We start from the raw sequence: 23,484 nt of genomic DNA, 5'->3' as shown, positions 1-23,484 counted from the left end.
TTTTTGACAGAATGGTAGGGGAATTCATATTTTAGGATTACTTACTTAACAGGCAATGCTAATTTTAATCTTCTCATGGATCAGTCAGTAGATGTTTCTTTTGATTATTTGTTAATAACATTTCTCAATGTTCAATGTTATTATATAAATTAAAGTCATACATCATTTATCACAGACTACCACCATTTAAGACTATAGAGCAGGGGATGGTCAGGGGCAAGGTATACAGGTACACAGGTATATATCATTTGCAGACTGCAAATTGACAACAGGAATCCCAAACAGATATAGCATTTGACAAAAACTGAATAATTTCAAACCTTTATTACATTGGGATATGATCCCAACTGCCTCTATTTATGCGTGGGAATACTTGAGAACAGATTTCCTAAATTAAAATCACTTTCAGCTGATTAGCTGGTGATTTTACAGTCTTTTATGTCCAACAACGAAAATTATTATTTTTTAAAGAACAGAAAACTTGGGGGACCAAATAAAATCATTGGGGAAATGCATATAGAGAACCTTGCTATAGGGAATATCAATACGTGGTGTGTGTGTGTGTGTGTGTGTGTGTGTGTGTGTGTGTGTGTGTGTGTGTGTGTGTGTGTGTGTGTGTGTGTGTGTGTGTGTGTGTGTGTGTGTGTGTGTGTGTGTGTGTGTGTGTGTGTGTGTGTGTGTGTGTGTGTGTGTGTGCACGCGAGTTTGAGGGGGAGAGAGAGAGAGCGAAAGAGAAATAGAGAGAGAGATGCGTAAAACACTTGCTGCTATAGTATAAGGGCGGTACAGTTTCCAGTGCCTATTTGCACGCATCAGCCAGTGAAGACGGATATAAATAGTAGGCTAACAGTTAATTAGTTAGGTAAGGAATTCGAGAGGGGCCTGGCTGTGAGAATTTGATACACGGACAGGTAACTCAAGCATTGCTGATTCTCGGTGTATCCAGTCCATATATAAGTCCTCATCGGCTGACATCAGTCACCACAAAGCCTTACATCCTCTGCTTTGGACACCGGCAAGGCGAGACAATCAAAGCGGTGAGCAGGATAAAATACTATTGGAGTTTTTGGTGTGACGTGTGCGTGCTGTAACTTTGAGGACCGAGATATGTTTAGGTAGCCTAGTGCGGCCCAGGTGATACGGAGGAAGTTTCAGGTTAATTTACCTGGCTGACCCTCTCTTAGGTAATTTTTCTCGGGAATTTGTGTTTTTAACGGAATTTGGTTTAAAGGTTTTCGCTAAATAGCCCAGACTATTACTAATCCATTTGGAAGACGCCATTATGCATATGCATGCAGATGTGTTGTTGCGTGTTCATCGATTGCCTTTTTGCCAGATAATTTCAAATCGGCTAAATCAGAGGAATCAGATCCAGCAGCCAGATTATGACAAAACAGACAGAACAGGGACATAGAGATATGTAGATTAACAGAGCAAGGAGAGGAAAGAAGCTGACAGAACGAACTAAAACTGTACTTTTAGAAGTCATCACCTGGGAGGGAGGGAAAGGGACATATAGGTAGATTTAAACGGTTGTGTTGTTCAATTCATGGCAGTGTTGTTGGTTCTGGTTACTTAAGATTGATTCATTTGAGAAAGATTCTGAAGAAATTGATTTGTAACATTGCATAGTTGATGAATTTTGTATCAATGCATTATTATTGGCATAGCCTACTGTACACCCTTGTGTAATCCAGCTGCTTTTTCCCATTCATTAAGGAATATGAATGCAGTCAGGATTACTGACTCATATTCTCAAAATGAAGAGACTGGATTTGACCGTTTAAATAGCACTGGTGTGTGTGTGTGTGTGAATAATTTTCGATGTTCCTCTGTCCTACAGGATTAATATGTCACTCACTTCTATACTTTCCGTGGAGGATATTGAGAATGCCGTTAAGGAGTTCCAAGGTAGGTCTTACTTCAGGAGGCAGGACTACCTGAGAAAAGGGAGAGAGTATTGAGAAAGAGAGAGAGAGAGAGAATGAGAGGAAAACGGAGAGATGAGAGAGATGGTCAGATTCTAACAGACAGTTATCAAGTACTGTAGGAGTTATTGTTAGGTGAAGTGCTTCCTACTCAGTAGTAGGCTGACAGTAGTCCACAAACTATTGCAGTAGAATTTAGCATCCTGAGGATCGGTTTACTCTACGTGCTGGGGTGAAGAGGACTGTACCAGTTTAGGAAGAGTGTCTGTGTGCCAGCCTATAAAGGGAGACATTTCCAGTCTGGACTGCAGCCACGCTACCTAAGCTCCTCAGCAAGTCAATCTTGCCTGAACTCTAACCTGTGTCTATATGTTTGTGTGTGTTTGTGTGCACTCACATGCTGTGTGTCTACTGTCTGTGTGTGCATGCATTGGTGCATTTATGGGTGCATGGGTTCCAGCGGTGGCTGGTGGCAGTTTAAAAGGATGGGTCATAGTAATGGCTGGAATGGGATTAATGGAATGGTATCAAACACTTCAAACACCTGGTTTCCATTTGTTTGGTACCATTCAATTTACTCCATTCCAGCTCATTATTATGAGCCGTCCTCCCCTCACCAGCCTCCTCTGACATGTTCTCTCTTATTCCATTCAGCCCCAGACTCTCTCTTAAAGATGTCTCCATTCAGCCCCAGACTCCTTCAGCTTCAAGAAGTTTTTCCAGCTGTGTGGCCTGACCTCCAAGTCTCCCAAAGAAGTCAAAGATGTCTTCCAGATCCTTGACGACGACAACAGTGGCTACATTGAGGAGTCAGAGCTCAAGTATGACATTTGGAGACCAATTTGTGACCAATTTCCTGTGTAATGATAATATAGGAATGCAAATTACATAGTTGTTTTACTGACACCTTTATTTAATTACATGGTCATTTTACTGACACATTTATTTAATTACATGGTCATTTTACTGACACCTTTATTTAATTACAAGGTCATTTTACTGACACATTTATTTAATTACATGGTCATTTTACTGACATCTTGATTTAATTACATGGTCATTTTACTGACATCTTGATTTAATTACATGGTCATTTTACTGACATCCTGATTTAATTACATGGTCATTTTACTGACATCTTGATTTAATTACATGGTCATTTTCCTGACACCATTATTCAAGTGACTTATCGTAATACATTCAGTTGGCTGTATGTCGCACTGGGGGGATTCAAAACTACAACTGTGCCAATTAGCAGATGCTTTTATCCATAACAACTCACAGTACAGTGAATACATACCATACATTTTTACTAGAGGTCGACCGATTAATCGGAATGGCCGATTAATTAAGGCTGATTTAAAGTTTTCATAACATTCGTAAATCTGTATTTTTGGACACCGATTTCCCGATTTATTATAATAATTTTTTTACACCTTTATTTAATCTTCATTTAACTAGGCAAGTCAGTTAAGAATACATTCTTATTTTCAATGACAGCCTAGGAACGGTGGGTTAACTGCCTCGTTCAGGGGCAGAACGACAGATTTTTACCTTGTCAGCTTGGGGAATTCAATCTTGCAACCTTACAGTTAACTAGACCAACGCTCTAACCACCTGCACTCCATGAGGAGCCTGCCTGTTACGCAAATGCAGTAAGCCAATGTAAATTGCTAGCTAGCATTTAACTTATCTTATAAAAAACAATCAATCAATCATAATCACTAGTTAACTACACATGGTTGATGATATTACTAGTTTATCTAGCGTGTCCTGCATTGCATGTAATCGATGCGGTGCGTATCGTTGCTCCAATGTGTTCCTAACCATGAAGATCAATGCCTTTCTTAAAATCAATACACAGAAGTATATATTTTTAAACCTGCAAATTTAGCTAAAAGAAATCCAGGTTAGCAGGCAATATTAACCAGGTGAAATTGAGTCACTTCTCTTGCGTTCATTGCACGCAGAGTCAGTGTATATGCAACAGTTTGGGCCGCCTAATTTGCCAGAATTTTACGTAATTATGACATAACATTGAAGGTTGTGCAATGTAACAGGAATATTTAGACTTATGGATGCCACCCCTTAGATAAAATACGTAACGGTTCCGTATTTCACTGAAAGAATAAACGTCTTGTTTTCGAGATGATAAGTTTCCGGATTCGACCATATTAATGACCTAAGACTTGTATTTCTGTGTGTTATCATGTTATAACTATGTCTATGATTTGGTAGGCACCACCGCTCAGTCAGTCATTATTACAACAAAAAAAATATATATTTGATTATTCGGTATCGGCTTTTTTTTGGTCCTCCAATAATCGGTATTGGTATGGCGTTGAAAATCACAATCGGTCAACCTCTAATTTTTTACTAAGCGTATGTGATTCCTGTGGGAATTGAACCCATGACATTGGCATTTTGCCAGCAGCACACTCTTATAACCTGAGCCACACAGGACCACCAACTATGCGGGCAGCAACCTGCTGAGCCATCAGAACCACAGAGAGCATTTCTAAATGTATGCTGTGTGACAGGAGACTTAATATTATTTAATACAATGAGCTATTTTTGTTGTTGCAAGTGCAACGAATGCCAATGAGATCAAATTGTCCAATCCAACTGCCCTGTCATTTTAATGAAAGGCTACCATTATTACTTTTTCTTAATAAAATCCATGGGTAAAAAAATAAGTATAATTGTTATATTTGCATTATATAATGTGCTGTCTACATTAAATAAATGTGCCAGCCAGCAGAATTTTGGACACCAACTGTATGACCCAAGTACAGTTGAGTTCATGGACAGATGCAGTAGAGCAGAGATTTTACTCAATTGACTGTCCCTCATCTTCTATGACAATGCATATAAAAAACACTCGTTAGGAAGCTGTCGAGATACCAGGTTGAGCATTGTTATAAAGCTGGCTAGAGACCAGGCTGAACATTGTTACAAACCTGGCAAGAGACCAGGGTGAACATTGTTACAAAGCTGGCGAGAGACCAGGCTGAACATTGTTACAAAGCTGCAGAGAGACCAGACAGAACATTGTGCCAGAGAGTTTATCATTCGATGTTTTGGCTATATAACCTAGCTATATTACTTTCAATCCTTGTTTAAGTTGAGCCAAATAACTTTTATGCCAGAAGGGCTGTCCTGGAAAACAAGTTGTGTGTGTGCGCACGTGACAGATGCATGGTACTGTATGTGTAAGGCTCACAAAATGATTGTATATGTGTTTGTATTCTGATTGTATGTGTGTGTGTGTGTGTGTGTGTGTGTGTGTGTGTGTGTGTGTGTGTGTGTGTGTGTGTGTGTGTGTGTGTGTGTGTGTGTGTGTGTGTGTGTGTGTGTGTGTGTGTGTGTGTGTGTGTGTGTGTGTGTATGTGTGTGTGTGTGTGTGTGTGTGTGTGTGTATGTGTGTGTGTGTGTGTGTGTGTGTGTGTGTGTGTGTGTGTGTGTGTATGTGTGTGTGTGTGTGTGTGTGTATGTGTGTGTGTATGTGTGTATGTGTGTGTGTGTATGTGTGTGTGTGTGTGTGTGTATGTGTGTGTGTACTCCCCTAGGTTCTTCCTGCAACGGTTTGTTCCCGGGGCGCGGACACTGACAGACGCTGAGTGCAAAGGCTTCCTGTCTGCGGCTGATGATGACAACGATGGCAAGATCGGAGTAGAAGGTGAGTCGCTCTCTGTAATCACCTGCAGGCTGGGTTATTATCATGAGCCAGTTGGTAAGGCTGTTAGCATTTCCTTGTATCAAATAGTTTAAAGTTCTTTCTTAGTATTCTGCCATCCTGTCCAGTATGGCAGAATATTATTGAATCTAAGCCAAGCATGCCGATGGTCGGGTCTCTCTTCATATTTATGGCATTGTATGGCCGTGTGTATTTTGTAGCATGAGATTAACGTTATGCTCTTTAGAGTTGTAATCTGCCCTGACACCTGTCAACACACATGTATGGCTTTGAAGGGCCAGCCCAGGATAGACAGAATAGAATAGGTAGAGTGTAGGTTTTACAGACAGCAGATGTTTCAGGTCATTAGGAAGGCTTTGGGACAGGCCTGGTAGAGTATAGAGTAGCATGTGTTTTGAGGGTGACAAGAACAGATTGTGGAGTTCAATTGCTCTCAATCCCTGTTGGTCTTCTTGCCAAGCAGAGATCCTTAAGTCACAGCTTCCAGCAGACCTTGGTTTTAAATGGTATTCGAAACCTTTCATATACTTTTAGCGTTTGATTGAGCCTACCTGGAGTGCCAGATGGGTGACGTTTGCATTTTTGGGTCTATTCCATTGATTCCAATAAAGCAGAGAATTCAGACAACCCTAAACATTATTCTCTGGTTACAAACCAACTATTTGGTTCAGGGTAATTTTGGTCCTTTTTTCCCACTTTCCATCTATTGATGGAATAATGAACCAAAAGGTTTTGTAAGCGTTTGGGTGTTTGTATTACCTATGGTTTGTTGTTATGCTTTATCCAACATCTCTTGAACATGGGGGCAAATTGATTCTGTGAAAGATACTTATGTACAGTGGCATGCGAAAGTATTCACCCCCTTGGCATTTTTCCTATTTTGTTGCCTTACAACCTGGAATTAAAATAGATTTTTGGGGGGGTTGTATAATTTGATTTACACAACACTTTGAAGATTGTGAAAAAAACAAGAAATAACACAAAAAACTGAAAACTTGAATGTGCATAACTATTCACCCCCCCCCCAAGTTAATACTTTGTAGAGCCACCTTTTGCAGCCATTACAACTGCAGGTCTCTTGGGGTATGTCTCCATAAGCTTGGCACATCTAGCCACTGGGATTTTTGCCCATTCTTCAAGGCAAAACTGCTCCAGCTCCTTCAAGTTTGATGGGTTCCGCTGGTGGACAGCAATCTTTAAGTCATAGCACAGATTCTCAATTGGATTGAGGTCTGGGCTTTGACTAGACCATTCCAAGACATTTAAGTGTTTCCCCTTAAACCACTCGAGTGTTGCTTCAGGGTCATTGTCCTGCTGGAAGGTGAACTTCCATCCCAGTCTCAATCTCTGCAGGACTGAAACAGGTTTCCCTCAAGAATTTCCCTGTATTTAGCACCATCCATCATTCCTCCAATTCTGACCAGTTTCTCAGTCCCTGCCGATGAAAAACATCCCCAGAGCATGATGCTGCCACCACCATGTTTCTTTGTGGGGATGGTGTTCTCGGGGTGATGAGAGGTGTTGGGTTTGCGCAATACATAACGCTTTCCTTGATGGCCAAAAAGCTCAATTTTCGTCTCATCTGACCAGAGTACCTTCTTCCATACCCTCTCTTGGCATGTTTGTTGTGGTGCCATATTCTTTCATTTTTTAGTAATGGATTTAATGGTGCTCTGTGGGATGTTCAAAGTGTCTGATATTTTTTTATAACCCAACCCTGATCTGTATTTTCCACAACTTTTTCCCTGACCTGTTTGGAGAGCTCCTTGGTCTTCATGTGCCGCTTGCTTAGTGGTGTTGCAGACTCTGTAAGGCAACAAAATAGGAAAAACGCGAAGAGGAGTGAATACTTTTGCAAGGCACTGAATGTGTATGGTGGTATGCACCCATAAAAGTAAGGCATGTGATACATTGCATTCGAAACTATTCAGACACCTTGACTTTTTCCACATTTTGTTATGTTACAGCCTTAATTCTAAAATGGATACAATTATTTTTTCCCCTTATCAATCTACAGACAATACCCCATAATGACAAAGAAAGTTTTGCAAATGTATTAAAAATAAAAACCAGAATTACTTTATTTACATAAGTATTCCGACAACATTGAGAGACTTCTGGGAAAGCTTGTAAAACAGACCAAGCAGACCAGGCCGGGATTTGGGTTTTGAGAAGTCAATAAGAAGGCTTCCATTAATCAAAATCATTGCGACATGTGTAATGGAAACGTCAGATATTTGAGACATTTTCTAAAGATGGTCAACACTTCACACTCATTGGTGTAAAGGCCTGAAGTAAAAATACTTACAAGCACTTTTTAAGTATTTTTTGGGGTACTTTTACTTCACTACTTTCCTAAAGAAAATAATGTGGTAAAAAAGTACTCGTTACATTTTTTATGCTTAGCAGGACAGGAAAATGGTCCAATTCACACACTTATCAGGAGAACACGTGGTCATCTGTAGTGCCGTCTGCTTTGCTTAAATAATTTGAAATTATTTATAATTGTACTTTTACTTGTAATATGTAAGTATATTTGATAAATTACATTTACTTTTGATACTTAAGTATATTTAGAACCAAATACTTTTAGACTTTTACTCAGGTAGCATTTTACTGGGTGACTTTAACTTTTACTTGAGTAACTTTCAACTTTTTCCACCACTGGAAACACTTCAACCACTACATTTTTATTCAACACATCTTTTTTTAGGTGTGACGTCATTACGTCCAACTGTTTTTTATTGACACAAGATAATTAAATGGAAACGTACTTTAGCAGGCAATTGTCGTTTCTATTTTCTATACTTCCTAAATGTCGACCAAAAAAATCCACGGCCCTACATTTTTTGAAGGTATATGTGACCGAGAGATGCATATCTGTTTTCCCGGTCATGTGAAATCCATAGGTTTGTGCCTCATGAATTTATTTCAACTGATTTCCTTATATGAACTGTAACTCAGTAAAATCTTTTGAATTGTTGCGTGTTGTGTTTAGATTTTTGCTCAGTGTAGGTGAACATATTATTACTCCAACCTTGTGAAAATGTTTTCGTTTTCATCAAATACAACTTTACAGTGCCTTGCGAAAGTATTCGGCCCCCTTGAACTTTGCATATAAACATATCCAGGTGTTAGAATGGCCAAGTCAAAGTCCAGACCTGAATCCAATCGAGAATCTGTGGAAAGAACTGAAAACTGCTGTTCACAAATGCTCTCCATCCAACCTCACTGAGCTCGAGCTGTTTTGCAAGGAGGAATGGGAAAAGAATTCAGTCTCTCGATGTGCAAAACTGATAGAGACATACCCCAAGCGACTTACAGCTGTAATCGCAGCAAAGTATTAACTTAAGGGGGCTGAATAATTTTGCACGCCCAATTTTTCAGTTTTTGATTTGTTAAAAAAGTTTGAAATATCCAATAAATGTCGTTCCACTTCATGATTGTGTCCCACTTGTTGTTGATTCTTCACAAAAAAATACAGTTTTATATCTTTATGTTTGAAGTCTGAAATGTGGCAAAAGTTCGCAAAGTTCAAGGGGGCCGAATACTTTCGCAAGGCACTGTATATTCGAAGGAGTGCCATTTCGGCATGAGACGACTGTTAGACCCAATGACATTACATTTACATTTAAGTCATTTAGCAGACGCTCTTATCCAGAGCGACTTCTGCACATGAGTTTAGCTAGCCAACGTCGCCATGACATTGCCCAAAAGTGTGATTGGGGATTTCTATTGGAGAAGCAGTTTCATACTGTTCTGTCTTTGATAACAAAGTTCATGTCCATTCTAGTATTCCAATTCTTAATTCTATGGGCTGTTTATTGAAATGATTACATAAATAAACAACGCTTGCGGAGTACTGCTCTGATCTAATCTCAGAATGTTCTTGTTCTTATCCAGAATTAGAACTAATCTCACAATGTTTTTTGCATTCTAATTCTATGGTTTCTCTCCCGCCACAGAATTCCTGATCATGGTCCAGTCCTGAGAGATCCATGGGCGCAGAGAGAGCAGCAGGTGTTCGTTCTCCTCTCCTTCCTCCAGCTTCCAGCCTCCAGTCTACTTCCTCAAGCCTACAGCAGCCTCCATTCCTGGAAATGTGATTTTCTCTGTCCTGCTTGAATTGTACCCTTCAAGTTTGATTTTTGTCAGAGCCCCTCTCGATTCAATTACATTTTGAATCCATGAGACCATTTTTTTGCCTTTTGATTAAGTTCTAGAAGGTTGTATAGCTGTGTCGCTCCATGTTTCCTTCCAATGCACACCACATTGTCTATCAAATAAATGAATAAACACATTGTAACTTATTGTGGTGAATTGCATTGCTTTTTTTCTTCAAACACAACTCCTGAACATTTACATCTGTTAAATGACTGTATCGTAACCATACAACAGATGCCATGTAAGGAAGTGTTGTATGTTACACTTATCCCTCGAGAGAGTGCATTATCCTATTGTCCTGTCATGGATTTAACATAGCTTTTGGGCTAATCCACACTGGAAATCAATTTAATGCACTATTACTTTATGTTACGTAGTGTTGCCTAAAATGTAAAGAGCTGCTATGTTAGTTGTAACATTGTGTAACACCGTTCTGTCCATCCAAATCACAATATGAATACACTACAGCTTGTATGACACAGTAGTCTGTCTTAGTTGTGTAAAGCTCACAGGTCACTACAGTGGTTAGCGTCATTGCTAGCCCAGCATCAACCCACATATACATTGACCTACTGTACATGAAACAGAAAACAAGATACCATTGAGGTGCCCATTCAGACAACTGTTGAAGGAGTAAAGGGAAATCCTTGCCTGCTGTTTCTGACAATCAAGTGTAAAGGGAGCTGTTCTGTTATATTTTCCTCAGTGCTTAAGTAGCTAGTAAAAGTGAGCTATGACCTTAATTGACACCAGTCTATCTCTCAGGCTATATCGGGTAACACTTGTGTCTGTTACACCGCATTAAGTATGTCTGTGTGTGTGTTTACCTGAGTAGAAGAGGGCACAATAACCAACCACCATAGGAAATTCTGTCAAAATATATAGATTTTTTTTTTCTGTCATGGGGTCATAAAAGGTTAATAGTCAACACTGAGCATAAGATTATTCCATTCCATTTACAAGATTTGTTCTGATATCTTTGTTTTAATATTTGATAATTAGGTGATGAATAGTACATGAATAGTTTACTGAAAATAACATTGTTTATTCTTCAGAACAACGGGAAACCGTATTTTGTGGTTGATAGAAATTTCAATCATTCAAAAAATGGATGTTGCTCGTTTATCCAGGAATAGGTCTGGAATAAGAGTGTTAAAGATTTAAAGCAAATGGAGGTGACACAGGGTGCAGATTAAGGCCTCTCAATGTCTCATTGGAAAGACTACGCCTCTTAGGTTTCTGTTGAATGATTTCAACTTAAAGTGAAGAGACAGAAACATGTCCAGTTCCATAGAAATAGGAATCAGAATACTAGAATGTTCATGAACCTGGTCTAAAGGTCAGCCCTTTTTGTCAGGGAGTTGGTCAACCATGGTTTGCCAGCACTGTGATAAGATATTGTGTAAAATAATCCATTTTAAAAATATCTATACTGTATGTTTGTTAGCTAGCCAGCCCGTTTTAGAGGAACGATTCCATAGATTTTTCAAGTTAACTACCAATATGGCAACATTCCAACAATGCACTCAATCCAAAGCCATTCTGTACACTGGCCAAATCACTTGATGATAGGACTTAGACACGTTTTTAAAGTACTGATATTGTTTAATACAATAGCACTCACAGCTTTCCAAGAAAATACAAATTGAGACATTTATGGTCTGTTTACATATAGTTTAGAGGCAATATATACAGAAAACTGTATTTATATGACAATATTTGAGGTTGACAATAATTTGATTACAGAATTTCTGATATCACATGCCTTACTTTTATTCTCTTACATAAGTAAAATCAGGATTATGCATCTATTGCCATTAATTTCAATTAGACTGATTTCTCCCTGACCAATATGGCTGCCATTTTCATCCCCACTTGTAATTTAATAGGATCTCTATGGCAAGTTCGCATATTACATTATTACTGATAATTTATCCAAACTGTAGTATCAACATCATACAATAATGATATGATTGAATTTGACAGTTGTCAATTGCCTGTCACTTGTTTAATTGTTCCATCAACCATTTTTAATAAACAAAGACCAATCCATGATCATCAAGACCAATTAATGTTCTTAATGTTCTCCTTCAACATTGTATTAGTATATAGGCCTAATTTATGCACAGCCTGGAAAGGCAAGGGCATCACAGGAACTTTTGTTGTGGAACCAAGGTAAGTCGCTTCGTTGTGTTAAATTGTGAAATTCATCTGTGGTTCAGAATTAGTTTCCCCAGATCGCTGCAAAAACAACTACAGTGTAGCGTATTGTTGGCGCTGCTGCAGTGCAACCAGCATACAAATTGACCACCTAACTGCTTTCTATATTTAAAAATGTACTGTATCTTTTTAAATGTATAATCTTAGCTAGTTCGATTGCTTTGTATCCCGTGTCTTGTCAGATGGCAAAATATTCCCCGTTGTGCTCACCTGGCTAGGCCGATGTGGAATCCCTAGCCCTTGATCAAGACTCAGTTCCATTACACAAAAGAGTGATTGGATGAAGGATTTTTCTGTACAGGGTGTTTTGTTAAGAACACCAACACTCAATCTGAACATTAACACATAAGCTAAGCATTTTAGAGACAGATTGACATTTACTGGGGGAGGGGCAGTGGTGTAAAGTACTTAAGTAGAAATACTTACATTTACATTACATTTAAGTCATTTAGCAGACGCTCTTATCCAGAGCGACTTACAAATTGGTGCATTCACCTTATGACATCCAGTGGAACAGTCACTTTACAATAGTGCATCTAAATCTTAAAGGGGGGGGGGAGAAGGATTACTTAAATATTACTGAAGTAGTTTTTTGGGGGTATCTGTACTTTAATCAATCAAATGTATTTATAAAGCCCTTTTTATATCAGCCAATGTCATGAAGAAACCCAGCCTAAAACCCCTAACAACAAGCAATGCAGATGTAGAAGCATGGTGGCTAGGAAAAACTCCCTAGAAAGGCAGGAACCAAGGAAGAAACCAGGCTCTAAGGTGTGGCCAGTCCTCTTCTGGCTGTGCCGGGTTGAGGTTATAACAGTAAATGGCCAAAATGTTCAAACGTTCATAGATGACTAGCAGGGTCAAATCATAATCACAGTGGTTGTAGATGGTGCAAGATGGTGAGTTAATGTCAGTTGGCTTTTCATAGCCAAGCATTCAGAGTTAGAGACAGCAGATGCGGTAGAGACAGAGTCAAAAACAGCAGGTCTGGGACATGGTAGCACTTCCAGTAAACAGGTTAGGGTTCCAAAGGTGCAGGCAGAACAGTTGAAACTAGAGCAGCATCACGACCAGGTGGACTGGGGACAGCAAAGAGTCATCAGGCCAGGTAGTCCTAAGGCATGGTCCCAGGGCTCAGGTCCTCTGGGAGGGAGAGATAGAATTAGAGGGAGCATACTTCAATTCACCCAGGACACAGGAGAAATACTCCAGATATAACAGACTGACCCTAGCCCCCCAACACAAACTATTGCATCATAAATACTGGAGGCTGAGACAGGAGGGGTCGGGAGACACTGTGACCCTGTCAAATGATAACCCTGGACAGGGCCAAACAGGCAGGATATAACCCCACCCACTTTGCCAAAGCACAGCCCCCACACCACTAGAGGGATATCTTCAACCGCCAACTTACTACCCTGAGACAAGGCAGAGTACAACCCACAAAGACCTCCCCCACGGCATGAACCCGAGGGGGGCGCCAAACCCGGACAGGAAGGTCATGTCAGTGACTCAACCCACTCAAGTAATGCACCCCTCCTAGGGACGGCGTACTATTTATGGTTTTGATAACTTTTACTGCATACATTCCTAAAGAAAATGATGTATTTTTTTACTCCATACATTTTCCCTGACACCCAAAAGTACTCATTACATGTTGAATGCTGAGCAGGACAGGAAAATCGTCCAATTCACACACTTATCAAGAGAACATCCCTGGTCATCCCTACTGCATCTGATCTGGCGGACTCACTAAACACGAATGCATCATTTGAAAATTATGTCTGACTTTTGTAGAGTGCCCCTGGCAAAAATAATTTTCACATGGCCCTCCCATTGTACTGTAAAATAAATTGAACACCCTCCCCCCTCATAGAATTAACTCAAAATAATGTTTACAACCACAAAGAACAATAACTGTAGTGACCCTGTGTTCATAAACATGGATGTTGACTTTACCACTTCAACATGCTTTTGTGGCACAGTCGATGCCACGGAGGGCGAGAAGGTTGAGGGTTCCCCGAGCAGCACTGACGAGCTAACTCTCCATGTTTGTTTCATTACGCTACGATCATAGTCGGCTGCAGACAATGATCAGCTTGGGGGAAATCTGATTTTGCAACATTTTGATGCCCTATTTATAATTATATAAAATATATGCAAACAGATTTTCCACCAACAGGATTCTGTGCCAATGCACCACACAACCAATAAACAAAGCATACCGACTTTGGGCACTTCAATATCATGGTTTTCAACACCACAATAAATAGACTATGTCTATCTCGACAAACAGAAAATGCATCCCTCCTTACCTTGTATCGAAATCTTGGCAATCTCTGAATCTCTGCCATTAAAACTCTTTGGCGTTTTGTAACCCATCTCTTTCCCTTCATCATTTGGTCGCGGCACAGTTTGGATTGATTGATTGACTGATTTTATTAGTCAGCTAAAAAAACACAAGTATACACAAAAATAAGTGACCTGGGATTGCACATTAAAGTCAGAGACTTATTTCCATTGTGGTCCCTATTTTTTTCCCACATAAATACATATACAATTACATAGATAAAGACACATTGGGGCTATAAAGATGGAAAACTGCTCAACCTCCAAATCAGTAGGAGGGGGGAGTTTAAGGAAAGTAAGCTTGTTTGGCTGGTAACTTCTACTTTAGATGATTGTGGTTGTTGGTAAACCATGATGTGGAGGCATAATCAAACTGACACCTATAGCTCGGTTTCCATCCAGTTTGCAACAAATTTTCATGTGAATATTCTAAAATCTTCGTAAAAACAATATGCCATTTCAGAGTTTAATTTAGGAAAATGTGGCACCAGACAATATAACAGGGAAGATTATAATTTACCAAACATTTGAGACATTTTATGGACATCCATATGCATTCACATCCAACCTGTCGCAGCCAGTGACATCAAACAAGGGATGTTGGCCAAATGAGCCTAATTTACGTGTTCTTAAAAACAGCCTAGCATATACAAAACTTTATAGCCTGTTTTAGGCTACTATGTGGCTCAGTTGGTAGAGCATGGTGCTTGCAACGCCAGGGTTGTGGGACCAGTATGAAAATGTATGCACTCACTAATTTAAGTCGCTCTACATAAAATCATCTGCTAAATTACACAAATGTTAATGTAAATACTATCCTAAAACAATAATTGCCCACCTCATGGTTCAGCTGTCAGTGATTTAAGGTCCTTCTGTAGCTCAGTTGGTAGAGCATGGCGCTTGTAATGCCAGGGTAGTGGGTTCAATCCCCGGGACCACCCATACGTAGAATGTATGCACACATGACTGTAAGTCGCTTTGGATAAAAGCGTCTGCTAAATGGCATATATATTATTAAGCACTAAATGTATCAGTGCATTGCATGCAAAGGCCTATAGGCTTAGGTGTCCACTGTATAATATTAATGTATTAACAAAAGTATGCACCACTCCAGCCGGCGCTTGGCATTGCACATGGTGATCTTAGGCTTGTGTGCGGCTGCTCGGCCATGGAAACCCATTTCCTGAAGCTTTCATGAATCAGTTTTTGGGCTGACGTTGCTTCCAGAGGCAGTTTGAAACTAGGTAGTGAGTGTTAACAACTGAGGATTTTTACGTGCTTGGCGCTTCAGCACTCGGCGGTCCTGTTTTGTGAGCTTGTGTGGTCTACCACTTTGCGGCTGAGCCGTTGTTGCTCCGATGTGTTTCCACTTCACAATAACAGCACTTACAGTTGACCAGCTGCTCTAGCAGGGCAGAAATTTGACGATTTGGCTTGTTGGAAAGGTGGCATCCTATGACAGAGCCACGTTCAAAGTCACTGAGCTCTTCAGTAAGGCCATTCTACTGCCAATGTTTGTCTATGAAGATTGCATGGCCGTGTGCTTGATTTTATACACTTGTCAGCAAGGGGTGTGGTTGAAATAGACAAATCCACTACTTTGAAGGGGTGTCCATATACTTTTGTATTTGTAGCCTATATAAAGGAATAGAAACTTAGGCCAAACCCCAGAGACACCGACATGCATTTCTTTATGTATGAATGCTACTGCGTCTGCTATACAGATGTACAGAAGGAGGGTAATTTGTAAAATCTGAATATTTTGTATAAAGATAAGCATTAGATTGTTAGATTATAGGAGAACTCTGGTAGGCCTGAAACAGTCTTCCTCACCTCAAGTTCAACCGTCAGATTCAGTTGGAGTGCCTCCCTACCTTCATATCATAGGTCTGCTAAAGCTTAATAATAGCCACACCATATCAAACCTTTACAAACGTTTCTAAACTTAATTAGGGTAATATCAAAAGTCCAGCCATTGTTTATTGGGAAAATACGAGCAGAAGAGCGAACGTAAATCAGGGGAAAAATGCACGACCTTCCCATGTGCCCCCACCCCCCCACAAAAAAAAATCAAGTTTGACAACCCTCTCCTATTTTGGACCACCCCTCCCCTTAGTACATTTAGATCTGTCCCTTATCTTTCATATCAGCTAGAAATTATATTATTATTAATAATAAAAAGGTTAAATTGATACACGCCTTGCTAAAATTGGAGTTACTTTTCCAACACGGCCATATCTCCACGTTACAGCACTTGTTTGCTGAAGACAGACTGAAGACAAGAGGCGAACACCTGTGTGTAAACTTAACTCGGGAAGTGTAGTTTCATTGGATGGAGACACCCATAGTTGTATGGATCTGTGCAAAACTGCTACAGTAAGTGTATATTTTTTATTGGAAGGATTCTTTCTTGTTAATGAAAGATGAGGGCCGTATGTTTTGAAAGCTGTACCGCAAGCGATTATTGACATTTATAAACATTAAAATGCAACGTCTGAATTGTAGTTCACATGGGCCAGTCGTGGGCAAAGTTAATGACTGAGAACTGTAGGGAGAAGGCAGAATGTCGCCTAGAGGTTGAGCGCTAGGGACTCCCTAAAAACACGGCACCTAAATACGAGTGACTTTTGTAGCAGGTTAGGAGAGCATTTTCGCTAACCCTAGCCAGAATTGTTTTCCGACCCTACGCTTGCTCACATCTGCACTGGGGTCGAACAGGCTTCCTGTTTACATTAAGACACCATGGAACCGCCGTGAGATATGGCTCAGTAAATGTACCTCAATCCAGGAATGAGAAATGAGTTGTTCCCCGAATTGCCCCATTATCCCAACTGTTACACCGAGAAGATTGAATTTCTGTTATAATCTCAACACTGCACAGCCAGAAGAGGACTGGCCACCCCTCAGAGCCACTTGATTTGAGATTTTTCTAACCCCTTGCAAGGTGTGCAGATTGGAAAATGCATAGCATCTTTCAGCCCTCGGTCAAGAGGTCAAGAGATCGAGATTGAGATTTTGATGCAATTTACTGTCTAAAGTAAACTGACCAAATTGACTGACACACTCACTGATTCTCTGAATCTGAAATGATGTGTAGAGTTTAAAGCTGATATTATTTTTGTCTGCAGCCACAAGACTCAAATCACTCTAGAACAGAGGAAGTCAAGACACAAACCAAACTAATGCTGATGATCAGGTAAAACCAGGGTCTCATTGTGATAACAAGTTATACATCTTTCAGTCTGTTCAGTCACAGACAGTTGATCAGCATCTTCCTCTGTTGCAGTCCAAGAATGACTTTGCGAATGCAAGAGAAACGGTACACTTCATCTCTACTCAGTTTTTTCATCTATTATCCTTCATTTTGGCCATGGGAGGGAGAGGTGAGCTCCACTTGGTGGTTTTGCTTTCCTGTGTGTGTTTCACATGTTTTCACTATGAACTTCAAACACGGTCAGTTGCTATAAATGATACAATGTGAATATCTGAGTGTAGAAAACATTAAGAACGCCTTCCTAATATTGAATTGCACCCCCCCCCTTTTTGACCTCAGAACAACCTCAATTCATCAAGGCATGAACTCTACAAGGTGTCGAAAGCGTTCCACAGGGATGCTGGCCCATGTTGACTCCAATGCTTCCCACAGTTGTCAAGTTGCCTGGAAGTCCTTTGGGTGGTGGACCATTCTTGGAGGAGGAAATAGTTGTAGCTCTTATTTTGTTGTGTCTTTTATTCATGTTTATTGATCTTTGTCCATTTATGAGCAAATTCAACTCTTCTATGCAGAACTTTTATTTCTTATTCAGATGTTTATTCTCTTTTTCCTGTAAGACACAGTTTATGGCGCAGTACTACGGGAATGCTACAGTATGTACAAGGTGAGCACCTGGTTGGGACTCAAGTCATACTGGCTCACATTCTTTAGTAAAGATCCTTACATCTAGTAAGGACGTGGTTAGCTGATGGTTCTTTAAATTGCTCTTTTCTCCAGCTCTTCAATGGCACATTTGGCAGAGCAATGGAAGCAGGTGGGGTAGAGCTGCTCATGCAGAAGCTCGAAACGTTCTTCTACAAGGTAAACAATAAACACAACATAGTAAATGATTCTCTGCATCTACAGTACCAGTCAAAGGTTTGGACACATCTACTCATTGAAGGGTTTTTCTACATTGTTTCTATTTTTTACATTGTAGAAAAGGGTGCAAAGCTTTCATCAAGGTGGCTACTTTGAAGAATCTCAAATATAAAATATATTTTGATTTTGTTACACTTTTTTGGTTACTACATGATTCCATATGTGCTATTTCATAGTTTTGATGTCTTCACTGTTATTGTACAGTGTAGAAAATAGTCATATAATGTAAAACCCTTGAATGAGTAGGTGTGTCCAAACGTTTGACTGGTAACTGTATATGCATAGTAATGGAGGGCACTAGGTGGAGGTGATTTGTCATGTCTTATTGGATGCAGAACATTTGTTTTACACGTGTGACTATATACTTTGAGAATTGTGGCTTGATTGCATGGTTCAACTGAAATCGTCCAAGCATGTGTTTTCTCAATTGTTTTGCTAGGAGCAGGGCACTGCTATTTCAATGCCGGATTCTTTATTATCTTTGTAAATATAACATATTTGACACACATTGACTCATACTTAGTAAGTCCTACCTTTTATGCTGCATTTAGACAAGGGACGTAAAACCGTCATACCAGTTAGCATAGCGGGACAAGAAAGCAAGAAAGAGGGTGACTGCAAAACCAAGCCAGCACGACGGAATGCGTTGCTGTGATGATTTCAGTAAACAAACAGTGCAAATCAACATCCGGCAGAAAACAACGTTACGGCAAAAGTCAAAATATTTTAACTCCCGTCTACCGTGGCGAATGACGGCATTCACCGCATTTTTTATTTTTGTATTTTTATTTCACCTTTATTTAACCAGGTAGGCTAGTTGCGAACAAGTTCTCATTTACAACTGCGACCTGGCCAAGATAAAGCATGGCAGTGTGAACAGACAACAACACAGAGTTACACATGGAGTAAACAAGTCAATAACACAGTAGAAAGAAAAAAAGAGTCTATATACATTGTGTGCAAAAGGCATAAGGAGGTAGGCGAATAATTACAATTTTGCAGATTAACACAGGGGATAAATGATCAGATGGTCATGTGCAGGTAGAGATACTGGTGTGCAAAAGAGCAGAAAAGTAAATAAATATAAACAGCATGGGGATGAGGTAGGTAAATTGGGTGGGCTATTTACCGATGGACTATGTACAGTTGCAGCGATCGGTTAGCTGCTCAGATAGTAGATGTTTGAAGTTGGTGAGGGAGTTAAAAGTCTCCAACTTCAGCGATTTTTGCAATTCGTTCCAGTCACAGGGTGGGTGTTGACATCGTGACCAGTGAACTGAGATAAGGCGGAGCTTTACCTAGCATGGACTTGTAGATGACCTGGAGCCAGTGGGTCTGGCGACGAACATGTAGCGAGGGCCAGCCGACTAGAACATACGGGTCGCAGTGGTGGGTGGTATAATGTGCTTTAGTAACAAAACGGATGGCACTGTGATGAACTGCATCCAGTTTTACAGTGAAAACATTAGCATCCGGTGTTGTAAGCTACAATGCGTAAATACTATCCACTTTGCTAACAGTCTGATGGTGGTGTCCAGGCCAGGCTGCCTGCTTGACAGACAGGGTGCTTCTAGCTGTCACCAGAAGGGTTGATCTTGTATTGCGTTTCCAGTGACTAAATGCAGGACCAGATGACAGTCTTCAAATATGGCCTCCCCCACTAATTAGCCCTGCTCAGAAATAGTGCCTTCCTCAAGGAGAGCTGGTCAAAGCTTCTGCCATACTACAGGCCCAGCCCATTTACTTCCATGACCTGTCAACATTATTCATACCTAGCCAATCAGAGGAAACCCCCAACTCTCCCTAATTGTATGAAGGGCTTCCCCTTCCATTATGTAACCTAAAGACACAGAAGGCATGCGGTGTCTGTATTGTATCCCAGGTTGAATGTCACTGTTCTAGCCATTTGAGATGGCGTCCTCTTGTCTTTGGGAACAGCAATGTATGCACTATGCAGGTAAACTAATATCTCCAGCTTTGACCTAACAGGGATCCACCTTGGACAGAACAATTGTTGCTGCTGAAGCTGGAAATGGGAGCATTGTATTGTCCAGCATACAGTTTGCAGGCCTTTTGTGTTTCTCAATGAGGTTTCTCAGATCTGAAATCTGAGCACAATGGGATGTGTGTATAATGTTGCTTTCTAAGCTAACACCTCACCTTCCCCAAGTATCCCTAAATGGCTATTAACCAAACTGATACATGTCTTTCTATTCACCTTCCATTGTCCACTCAGACTGCGTGTATAACTTTCCTCTTTCCCTGGTCTCCTCCAGTACCTGCAGACGCTGCACCTGCAGTCCTGTGACCTGCTCGACGTCTTCGGGGAGAATCACCTTTTCCCACCTGGACAAGATGACCTACCTGAAGATCCAGTCATTTGTCAACAGAGTGGAGGAGTGCCTCAGGCTGATCAAATGCTCAGCTTTTCTCTACAACGACCAGCTCATATGGTACAGTTGGGGGAACCAGATCGTGTGTAGGATGTGTGGGGGTGGTCTGCTGTACTTTGGTCTTAAACACCTGCCCACATGTAGAAACCAAATTTAGCCTACAATTTGCAAATGCATGGGTAGGAATAAAGCTAACAGAGCTGGTTGGAAAAACATAAGCTCCGAATTGTATTCTCCCATGATCTTGAGACACAGGCTGCTCCACCATTCAAATGGCCAGGCTCTGTATCTAGTAGGCTCTTTTTCAGGCCTCCCCACCATGCCAAAGCCAGGGAGGGGAGGAGAGAGCTTATTGGGCTTCCACTCCTGGTGTGCGTGCTAGAGCCCTGATCTAGCCCTTGGTGCCTCCAGGCAGCCCTTTACCACTGTAAGGTGTGGGGGAGCCTGGCAGCAGTGCCAGGCATCCCTCCAACTCCTCATCCCATTAGGGTTGAGGCTGGGAGGCACAGAGACTTTAAATACATACCGTAATCTGATTACAGTAAACCTGTAATCCCGACATGTCTCTCACTTTTAACTCAGTCTGACCTGATATCTAATCAGGGGATTATGTGAACGATAATATAATTATCGTAATGATTTGATTGATTGCTAATCAAAGAATTTGAGCAGTTGTTATAGCATTGGGCCTGGAGATGATGGGCTTAGTTTATCAATACTCCTGAACAGACTGTGAACCGGAACAGGACATGTTTGATGCTAACTAAGGTGTGTCCCCATTCAGAAGTTGTCTGGAGCAGGATGACATGCGGATCCTGTACAAGTACCTGACGACGTCACTGTTCCCCAGACACTCCGAACCAGAGGTGTGTGTGTGTGTGTGTGTGTGTGTGTGTGTGTGTGTGTGTGTGTGTGTGTGTGTGTGTGTGTGTGTGTGTGTGTGTGTGTGTGTGTGTGTGTGTGTGTGTGTGTGTGTGTGTGTGTGTGTGTGTGTGTGTGAGAGGGTCTCTCAGAGCATTCACAGTCAGCCCACTGACACCCCTATCAGATCCCATTCCACTTGAACAGAGCAATACTCAATCATGAGGCATCAAAGCCAACTGCATAATATTAAGAAATGCTATTGATGGAAGGAAAGTAGTGTAGAAATCTACCAAAAAACTATTAGGCAACAAGAAATTAAATCCCTTTTAGACAACTTCCGGGGCAATACATTTCACACTAATAGTGTAAACAGTTGAAAACCTAGACAGTATACAGTGGGACAAAAAAGTATTTAGTCAGCCACCAATTGTGCAAGTTCTCCCACTTAAAGATGAGAGAGGCCTGTAATTTTCATCATAGGTACACTTCATCTATGACAGACAAAATGAGAAGAAAAATCCAGAAAATCACATTGTCTTGGTCTTGGCCATAGTGGAGTTTGGAGTGTGACTGTTTGAGGTTGTGGACAGGTGTCTTTTATACTGATAACAAGTTCAAACAGGTGCCATTAATACAGGTAACGAGTGGAGGACAGAGGAGCCTCTTAAAGAAGAAGTTACAGGTCTGTGAGAGCCAGAAATCTTGCTTGTTTGTAGGTGACCAAATATTTATTTTCCACCATAATTTGCAAATAAATTAATTGAAAATCCTACAATGTGATTTTTGAGATTTTTCTCTCATTTTGTCTGTCATAGTTGAAGTGTACCTATGATTAAAATGACAGGCCTCTCTCATCTTTAAGTGGGAGAACTTGCACAATTGGTGGCTGACTAAATACTTTTTTGCCCCACTTGACCCGAATAATGTATTATAACAGGTACAATTAGTTGAACATCCATTGTTACCCCACAGGCTCCAGACAATGTTAATAATGATTTTTTAAGTTATATTAAAGCAGGTTTTCTCTTTCTCTCCACCATCTCTCTTCTCCACCCACTTCCCCTCTCTTCCCCTCCCTTCCTTTCTCTCTCCAGCTGGCTGGTAGGGACTCTCCCCTAAGACCTGAGGTGGCAAGAAATCTGCTTCACTACGGGAGGCAAGTCCTTAAACACCCTCTCTGGTCCCCTGCCTCCCTCCCTCTAGGTCTCCTGGCTAGGCTGGGCCAGGTTCCCTCATCCCCTCTCTTGCTGGGGCTCTGGTCCCATGCAGAAGGACAGAGACACCATATCATCATGTTGGGGTGGAACCTTCTAGCCATGTCACATCTACTGCTAATCTGACTACAGAAGTGAAGAGGGGATGGGATGGATGGAATTATATTTGGACTTTATCGTGTTCATTCAGGATGGGTTTTTAGTGGATATATTGTTAGGTGAATGTAGTGATGGAATAAATATATTATGTCAACGTAGTGATGGGAGAACTATATTGTTATGTCAACGTAGTGATGGAAGAACTATATTGTTATGTCAACGTAGTGATGGAAGAACTATATTGTTATGTCAACGTAGTGATGGAAGAACTATATTGTTATGTCAACGTAGTGATGGAAGAACTATATTGTTATGTCAACGTAGTGATGGAAGAACTATATTGTTATGTCAACGTAGTGATGGAAGAACTATATTGTTATGTCAACGTAGTGATGGAAGAACTATATTGTTATGTCAACGC

At 40.6% G+C, this 23,484-nt stretch overlaps 1 protein-coding gene and 1 pseudogene across 2 annotated transcripts; both read left to right on the top strand.

The window, feature by feature from the left end:
• The first annotated feature begins 742 nt into the window (after positions 1-742).
• On the top strand, positions 743-9,936 carry LOC118372949 (parvalbumin, thymic CPV3-like). 2 transcript variants are annotated; one of them, XM_052472075.1, is made up of 5 exons: positions 743-1,037; positions 1,844-1,911; positions 2,617-2,749; positions 5,498-5,607; positions 9,591-9,936. In XM_052472075.1, the coding sequence occupies exons 2-5, from the start codon at positions 1,851-1,853 to the stop codon at positions 9,614-9,616; spliced, it is 330 nt and encodes a 109-aa protein (XP_052328035.1). In that variant the 5' UTR covers positions 743-1,037; positions 1,844-1,850; the 3' UTR covers positions 9,617-9,936. The 2 variants fall into 2 exon arrangements, with proteins under 2 accessions (XP_052328035.1, XP_052328037.1); XM_052472077.1 differs by lacking the exon at positions 743-1,037 and adding an exon at positions 1,081-1,184.
• A 6,653-nt stretch (positions 9,937-16,589) lies between these two features.
• Positions 16,590-23,154, top strand: LOC118372937 (vacuolar fusion protein CCZ1 homolog; annotated as a pseudogene).
• Positions 23,155-23,484: the final 330 nt, after the last annotated feature.

This window comes from Oncorhynchus keta, chromosome 2, assembly GCF_023373465.1.
Source record: "Oncorhynchus keta strain PuntledgeMale-10-30-2019 chromosome 2, Oket_V2, whole genome shotgun sequence".
Lineage (NCBI taxonomy): Eukaryota > Metazoa > Chordata > Actinopteri > Salmoniformes > Salmonidae > Oncorhynchus > Oncorhynchus keta.
Note: the sequence above shows the minus strand (reverse complement) of the source record. Positions and strands in the feature narration are given on the sequence as shown.